This window comes from Bufo bufo, chromosome 7 (genome assembly GCF_905171765.1).
Source record: "Bufo bufo chromosome 7, aBufBuf1.1, whole genome shotgun sequence".
In the NCBI taxonomy this organism is placed as follows: Eukaryota; Metazoa; Chordata; class Amphibia; order Anura; family Bufonidae; genus Bufo; species Bufo bufo.
The window spans coordinates 179,103,949-179,113,078 of NC_053395.1; the positions used below are offsets into that span (position 1 = coordinate 179,103,949).

General features: G+C 42.0%; 1 protein-coding gene across 50 annotated transcripts in view; it reads left to right on the forward strand.

Moving 5' to 3' along the window:
• The window catches only part of TTN (titin), a 268,613-nt gene extending 262,942 nt beyond the window's left edge, over positions 1-5,671 (forward strand). For 49 of the 50 annotated variants that reach the window (XM_040441698.1, XM_040441725.1, XM_040441731.1 and 46 more), the window contains 3 exons: positions 150-303; positions 1,231-1,512; positions 4,425-5,671. In XM_040441698.1, coding sequence (XP_040297632.1) covers positions 150-303; positions 1,231-1,512; positions 4,425-4,723 — 735 coding nt within the window. In that variant the 3' untranslated portion in view covers positions 4,724-5,671. The remainder of the gene's footprint in view (positions 1-149; positions 304-1,230; positions 1,513-4,424) is intronic. The other variant, XM_040441743.1, reaches the window with a different exon arrangement.
• Positions 5,672-9,130: the final 3,459 nt, after the last annotated feature.

The following is a 9,130-nucleotide window of genomic DNA, read 5'->3' on the forward strand; positions in this document are numbered from 1 at the left end:
AAATAACTATTCAAAAGTTCATTCTATTTTTGGTGCCACAATATATAGAGATTAATGCATGATGTTTGCTAGTTCATATTATTTGTTTTCTGTCCATTATTTCAGAATATGTTTTTGCTAAAAAGTGTGTGTTTTGTGTTCATTTTAAGATTTCAGTGTCATCTCATATCAGTGTTTCCCGATCTAAGCACGTATACACTCTTGAAATTCAGAAAGCAACTGAGAATGACAGTGGAAAATATACTATCAAAGCCAAAAATTACCATGGGCAATGTTCTGCAACTGCATCATTAAATGTTTACCGTGAGTATTTCATAAGTATCATTCACATTATATTCCATACCAAAAACTTGATATCTAAAAAACTGATAGATAAAAAAAAAAACTAATGGCAATAACTAATCTTATGCTGATTGTACTAAACTTAGCTTTAAAGGGGTTGTGCAGTGGTTAATATTGATGACATCCTCAGGATAGGTCATCAAAATCAGATCGGCAGGGGTCCGACTCCCCACTGATCAGCTGTTTGAAGATGTACTAGTGCTTGTGCTTTCTCTTCAAAATTACCTGAGCGTCTACTTGCTTTTAGAGGCGGTGCAGTGTAATTACAAGTTCTCGTCCCATCAATATCTTATTACTGCACAACCTCTTTAATGCTTTCACTGTAGTAAAGTCATAAGGAATCAGTATAACTATCTTATGAATGCTCTGGGGGACATTTATAAAGACCAGCGTTTTTATCGCCGGTCTTGATTCCCCCTCCGCAGCAGGAAGATGTGGCAAATTTATGCATAGGTGCAGGCCTCTCATAGATTTGGCACATCCTTCACTGGCCTTGCGACAGCCTAAAATCGACAGCAGTCTCCTAGCTTTTCTGGCGTAAATGCAGATAAATGTGTTGAGCCCTCCCACCCTTGGCACACACCCTTTTCTCACCACCTCTGAAAAGTGTCGAGAAAGGAGAAAGTTGTAAACTTTGCCACTAATATGGCGTGTACCAAAATTTGCAACTTTTTTTACGATACAAAAGTGCCATAAATATCATAATAAATGTCCCCCTTTGTGTTTAAGTGATGCCATCGTTTCTTAAGAATTTGTCTGCATTCTGATGATTACAGTTGCTGATATGGAACTAGCTGCTTGCATTGTATCTAAGCAGCTGCAATAGTTTAAATGTTCCTGGGTGTATTTCCTTGTATTAAACATGCTTCTTTCTTGTTCTTTTTAAAGGTCTTATTGAAGAACCTTCAAAACAGGTAATACTAAAAACTGCTGGTGAAGCTAGCCTGCAAGAAAGCCTTGCCATGCAGTCAATGCAGATGTCTGCCTCCAGACAAGAAGCCTCTTTCAGCAATTTGAGCAGCAGTAGTGTTTCGGAAACCAAATTTGCAAGTATGTCTTCATCGAAAGAAGCGTCCTTTATGGAAATGCACTCCAGCAGCATGATGGAATCTTCAAGCCTGAGACATATGGAAAGTTCATCCAGCAGGATGCTGTCTGCAGGAATCAGAGGTAGGCATTCCGTTATGTTTCATTGCATTCCCATGACGCACACAAAAGCGCCGCAAGCAGCGATTTTGAGTGCGTCCTGGGATGCGGAGCAAGATAGATCTGGCATGAAACACAATGTAAGTCAATTGAGATGGATCCGTTTTCTCTGACACAAAAGAAAACGGATCCATTCCCCTATTGACTTACAATGGTTTTAGAGACAGATCTGTCATGGCCATTTTAGAGATAATACAACCGGATCCATTCATAACGGATGCAGACGATTGTATTATCATGACGGAAGCATTTGTGCTGATCCATGACGGATCAAGTGCAGCTAGTGCTGCAAATGACGCCACTGAATTGTTTTAAATAGCAGTGCCCACAGCAGATTATCCCCACACAAAGTACATCTAGGAGGACATTTATCAAGACTGGTGTATTCCCCCTGTGCTGCCGGAAGATACACCAAATTAATGCAGAGGCGTTAGCCTTCCATATATTTGGTGGGACATGCGACACTAAATCTACAGCAGCCTCCATGATGCTGTAAATTTTAGTTTTTATTCATGCCAGAAAACTGATGTGAAGATAAATGTGGTGGGCCTGTGGTGGCGCCCACTCCACATCTGTGGCATGCCCCGTTTCTCGCCACTTCTGAAAAGTGGTGTGAATGGAGAAAAGTCACAAATTTTGCTGCACAAATGGCATGCAACGTTTGTGACCTATTTATACCACAAAAGTGGAGTAAATAAATAGAAATGTCATAATATCTACACCAGGGATCCGCAACCTCCAGCACTCCAGCTGTTCAGAAAATATAACTGCCAGAATGCTTTATTCCATACTTCTATGGGAGTTAGAAGAACAGCCGAGCATGCTTGCATGCTGAGAGTTGTAGTTTCACAGCAGCCGGAGTGCCAAAGGTTACTGATCTACACAATGATGCCACCTTTGAGCTTTTTACCTGACATGTAGGGAGTGTAGGCCAAATAGTGTCATTTTCATATTCCTTATATTGTTATACCCATTGGCTTGCCAGCCACATAGCAGTATCCATAAAATATATAATCATAAAATGAGACAGTCAATGGCAGAACATGCTTCCCAGGGAACTGCTGCTTTCTAACCCATCTATCCCTCCAGGTAACACCAATTTCTGTGCGGAGACTGGCACTGGAGAGTAAAGGTCTTCACCCGCACCTACTGTGTCCTTCTCCCATACCATGTAGATTGTAAGCCCTCACGGGCAGGGCCCTCTCTCCTTCTGTACCAGTTTGTAACTCGTCTTGTTTATGATTAGTGCAATTGTCTGTATTATGTATGTGCACCCCTTATCACATGTACAGCGCTATGGAATGAATGGCGCTTTAATAATAAATAATAATAATAATAATAAAGGTCGGCCAGAAACAATAGAGGATTTTACTAATCAATATTCACCAAATTTCTGGTTAAAACTGAACCATAATTCTGGTGCTTTTGACGTGTGTCACATTTTTTAAAAGGTACAGCCACATGGTGCTGGTGTCCTGACTGCTACCCGGTCGCACTGCTTTCGACTATTGCATGGCCTTAAGAGCCACAGTGGGCTATAGTTGAATTAAATCCCACTTTGGCTTTTACAGCCATGGAGTATTCGAACACAGCGCAACCACAATGCAACTATGACATGACTACACCATTTAGTCATACCCTAAGGCTTTCAGCCACTTTTTGCGCAAGACGAAGTGGATTCATATAATACACCAGATTTATTAACATCGGGCATCAGTTTTTAATCATATGAAGTAAGTAAGTCTTCAGCTGGCTTAAGGAAAAGTATCTTAACTCTAACAAGATGCTCCAAATATATTACTCAGTGCACTTTAATAAGTTTGGCACAGTTTCTGACTGTCTGGTCTAGGTTTATGCTGCCTAAATTTTAGACAGGATTAGTGAGTCTGCTCCTGTTGCATTCCTGTACAATGCTGGGAATCCTGGTCATAGTGAAACCTGGACAAATGCTTGAGGTGGATTTAGGTAGCTAGGACATGCCTGAAAAAGGCCCCTGACAAAATGGTGGCCTCCACTGCGACAGTGTCTCAAGCCCCGGAGGGGCAGAGAGCAGGATGGGAGTGGTTTTGGCTCTGGCCGCAATAATCATTCACAATGGCAGTCCTCACATCGATGCTCCCTAGGGCCAGGGCAGTGACAGGATGGTGCACCCTTTCTTCTCTTGGGGCACACGCTGATGTTGGGGATCCTGCCTGATGGTAGTTGGGTTGCCCTTGGTGTTATGGTGCTGGAGTCAGTAACCAGCCCAATTGTAGAAAATAAACAAGTCTTTCTTTACTAAAGTGTTGATCGCGAATATACTAATCGCGAATTATATATTGCGAATATTGGCACTTCAAGAATTCGCGAATATCTGGAATATAGTACTATATCTTTGTAATCGCGAATATTCTAGATTTTTTTCCATCAGTACCCATGATTCCTCACTGCTTTTTGCTTGTGGGCCAATGAGAAGCCTGCAATATCTTTTACTTTAGGAGTAGTGTTGATCGCAAATTTTCCGATTGCCGATTTTCGCAATCAAGAAAATAATGAATGGAGATCACGAATTCTAGAATTTACGGCGAATATTAGGCCATAAATTCGGGATATATCGCGAAAACAAATATTGCCTATGCTGCTCATCACTACTAATGGATAGGATGCAATTTTCGCAAATCGAAAATTAGCGCCAACATCTTCCTACCTGTAAATATGCCCTGTATAGGGATGAGAGCCATCTATGATTACTGAGCCATCTATGATTACTATCTGATGGATGCTTCCAGTAATGCATTTCTGTATGAGAAATATTCAGATGTTACTTCATAATTCGCCATTAAAAAATGTCTTACTAATATTCATTTTTCATTTCTATATTTTCATTTTCCTCATAGGGAGTCCACCCAAAATTGAAGCTTTGCCAACAGATGTTAGTATTGACACAGGAAAGGTGCTTACTGTAGCTTGTGCCTTCTCTGGTGAACCCACTCCAGATATTGCCTGGTCTCATGGTGGGCAGAAGGTTCCTGATGACGAACAAAAGGGACGTGTTCATATTGAAACCTGTGAAGACCTCACCACCCTCATCATCACAGACGTTAGGAGAAACGACGGTGGACGTTACACTCTGAATCTTACAAACTCTTTCGGATCGGATTCTGCTTCTGTGAATATTAATGTTCGAGCACCCTAAATGATCGAACGGTTAAATCCACTTGTATTCTTACAAGTGATTCTTTAGGACTGGAATTACTGATTTGTAAATAGAGAAATATTTTTGTATCTACCTGTATAAGACAAAGTCCATAGATTTACACTATATTGTAATCTTTTTTGACTTAAGAGTCAGAAAGGTTAATTGACATGCTGTACATACTGTATATAGCCGAGTTGACCGGTTATGGAGTTCTGTACTATATATTTTGTGACTTAAAAAAATAATATTGAAACTGAACGGAACAGTGGGCAGGAGAAAGTTTCCTAGGAAGCGAATACCTTGCCTACCATTAAACTGTGCCTCAACACCATGTTGATGTCTAAGTATACCTCAGCAGGTTGAGAAACTCCCTGCTGATGACCTACACCCTAAAGAGGATGCTCTACACGAACTTTGCAAATACTATATATTTGAAATAATGGTCATCATTTGGCGCTGTTTGCACCTACCCTCCTGTGGGCAGCGCTGTAATGTTTCCATTATTTGCGGAAAATAACTGTTTACCGAGACTATTACTTGTTTCTGAGCAAAGTGCAAACGGCCAGCACTTTGTTCAAAAAATACTTTGCCCTTTTTCTGACATGTCGACTCCCTCAACTTGCTCCACAAAGTAACATCACCTGGCCATACCCTCATCGAAGCAAGTTCAGAGACTCGTGTGCAGAATCAGTGGCACAGCTCCTTAGAGGTTCACAGGGTGCAGTGATTGTGTTTGGTAGAATAGAAAGTATTACATGTCGTGAGGACAGGGCATACAAGCAAAGAACCACAGTTCGAGAAACTGTTGACAAGATCTTCTAAAGCCCTTTACTTTGTTGTAGCACTTCCATGTAGTATTTGTTGTGACTGTATTATTATCTATTTATTGAACCTCTTGGAGATAGTACATTGATTGCAATAAAGCATGCTATCTGCACCAATAAACCTATGGTCTGTGTTTAATTCATTCTACATTAAACATGCTGCAATTTTTCCTGAATGCAAACATGATGAATAAAAAACGACGCTCATGTACACAGACCGATTGTAATGAATTAGTCAGGATTCAGTCTGTTTGCTATGCGTTCCCTACATGCATCACATCTGGAAGGAACACCCACTCGTGTGAAAGAGGCCTAAAGCTGCCCAACAATTCTCTCTCCTGACTCCCTTCTGGCTTCGGCTGAACGTGTGTGTGAATTCTATGGGGGTTGTGGAGAGGCTGAAGAACAAAAGGATCAGGCAAAAATATTGCCCGATCCTAGTATCCCTCTACATCATGTCGGGGAAGAGGCGGCAGAACCCACCGTTCTCGGGGGTTCAGTCAACAATAGACTAATGTATATGGCCAGCTTAAAAAAAGGTGACCATACACATGTATTGGCAGGTTAAGAAACCATCTAATGTATATGGGGGCCTCAATAGCAAATGTCAGGGAAACATTCAGCCACATTGTATTTCTTCAAGCTGAGCGTAGCATGCATGTGTCAAGAGTAATAGTGTTTGGATGAATAAGCATTTGGTGGACACCAACCTGAAGTGTATGTCCAGCTTTAAAGGGACACTGACAGGCCAAAACAGCATATATAGTTAGATATATCACATTACAGGTCTTATACAGTCTTTTAAAAGCATATAAGTATCCCCCCTGTCCACCTTATAAAGAGCGAAATATAAAGTTTTATAACCTGCTTCTGCGGTCAGCAATCTGCCCAAGGGGCGGCGTTTCATGTGAAAATGCGCCCAGCCAGCCTTCCCAACTGCTGTTTGAAGCCCCGCCCAGCTCATTAATATTCACTTTGCTGGGCGGCGGCTAGAACTCTCCCCAGTCCCGATCCTGCGCCTGCGCAATTCAATCCTCCGGGCATCGTTCATGCCCAATCTTCTGCGCCTGCGCCACGCTGTGCCGTTAGATCGCGCCTGCGTACACACACCAGCCTGCGTCTTCGAGGCAGCTGCAGCCTCAGCCATGCACTGTTCAGAGCAGCGCTTCAGAGCGCTGCTCACTCACATCGTCTAAGGGGTTAATTATAGTGCGTCCGACCTCCAAATCTTCACTCCGCCCTCATTGTCTGTGTGTACACAGTGCAGACAAAGAGAGGCAGAGTTAGATTGGGCATGAACGATGCCCGGAGGATTGAATTGCACAGGCGCAGGATCGGGACTGGGGAGAGTTCTAGCCGCCGCCCAGCGAAGTGAATATTAATGAGCTGGGCGGGGCTTCAAACGGCAGTTGGGAAGGCTGGCTGAGCGCATTTTCACATGAAACGCCGCCCCTTGGGCAGATTGCTGACCGCAGAAGCAGGTTATAAAACTTTATATTTCGCTCTTTATAAGGTGGACAGGGGGGATACTTCTATGCTTTTAAAAGACTGTTTAAGACCTGTAATGTGATATATCTAACTATATATGCTGTTTTGGCCTGTCAGTGTCCCTTTAAGCCGCATTCACACGTCCGTGTCCATGCTCCAATCCGTGAGAAGGTGGTCAGTGATGCATCCATGAAGGATCTGTGTTGGGTCCGTGTGTCCGTTTGTTGCTGTCCGTGTGCCATCAGTGTTTCACTGACCCTGCACAGCTGAAAGATAATTTTCAAAACATCTCTTCCTAATGATCCGTGAAAACCACAAATGCAACACAGATGGCATCCATGGTTTTCACGGACCCATAGACTATAATGGGCATGATGGATCCGTGAACATAGACAAAATAGAGCATGCATCCGTGCTAAAAACACAGACCATGCTAAAACACTGATGTGTGAAACACATTAAAATGAATGGGCACGTGTGCTATCCGTGGAGAACACGTACAGCACGCGTCCGTGGAACCCTGATGTGTGAATGAGGCTTTACTGCTGGGTTATCTTTCCAAACTAGTATTTACTGGCATAAATTGTTACTTTGTCAAAGTCTGCGTACTTGCAGAGTTGTAGGTAGCCAGGATCTAGGATGCTCTTCTCTAGTCTACACAAGGTTGCTTGCTTCAGTAACTACTTGCGTTCCCCATGCAATAACAATTTTGGAGCATCATTACATATAACTCCATGTGGTGTTGTTCCTATGTCATTTTTTTATGAATTTGCAACTGGGCATCAGATGGTGCAGTTAGGCTGAGTTCACACTTCATTTATTTGGTCAGTTATTTCTATCAGTTATTGCGAGCCAAATCCAGTAGTGAAGCCTCAGGTGTAATGATTTAATTTGCACCAACAGTATTCTGTGTTTTTGACACATTTACTTTTGGCTCACAATAAGTGATCAAAATAAATGACCAAATAACATGTGAACCCAGCCTAACTGGTAAACACACAGTTGAAAATTCATTACTAAACTTGTAGGAAGAAGGGATGCGAATAAGCTCTTAACAAGCTCTGCCTCTGATGCCACCAGATGTAAGGCAGATCTCCTATAAGTCAATGTTTAACATATTAAACAGACCTTGAGACATGACTTGGATAATAATTAAGCCAGCATCACATCTGCAGACAGCTTTTTGAGGGTTATTGCCCCTCATAAGCACACAGCAGTGAGTACAGGCTTAACTGGGTGAGAGACCTATGTCAGGGTAATATATCTCCTTATGGAAAGCACCTAAGTGGTGTGAGTAGTCTTATAGGTCAGGCAATGCTCCTCTGGATGTCTAGAAAGAGGGTATGCAAATGAGCTAATAACAAGCTCTGCCTCTAAGACTATGGCTACACGATGACATGCGTCATGCAACATTTTTTCGTACCAATGTCGCACGACAATTTTTATAATGATAGTGCAACACCATAGACTATCATTATAAAAATTGTAGCGCGACATTGGTGCGACAAAATGTCGCACAACAAATGTTGCAGTGTAGTTATGCCCTATATGTCGCGCAACATGTCTTCGTGTAGCCCTAGCCTAATGCCACCGAATGTAAGGTAATTATCCTAGAAGTCCCTTTCACCCAAATGAGACTTGCAGAAATCTACACACAAGCCACTGAAGCATGTGCAGAACATTTTATTAAATGGATTTTAGTCACATAAGTTTTTGCAACAAATCTGCCACATATGAACATAGCCATGACAGACTACATACTGTACATAGTACTTCTCTCCAGACTGGTTTTCACAATTAAAGGAAAATGAGTGGCATGCTTCTGACCGATCATTGTGGCAGATTTACTAATCCTACCTACAATGGTTTAGGTTACCTTTTTGTGGATTCAGTCTCATGTTTTAGTTTTGACCTTGAGATTCTTTGATTATATATACACTGCTCAAAAAAATAAAGGGAACACTTAAACAACACAATGTAACTCCAAGTCAATCACACTTCTGTGAAATCAAACTGTCCACTTAGGAAGCAACACTGAGTGACAATCAATTTCTTATGCTGTTGGGCAAATGGGATAGACAACAGGTGGAAA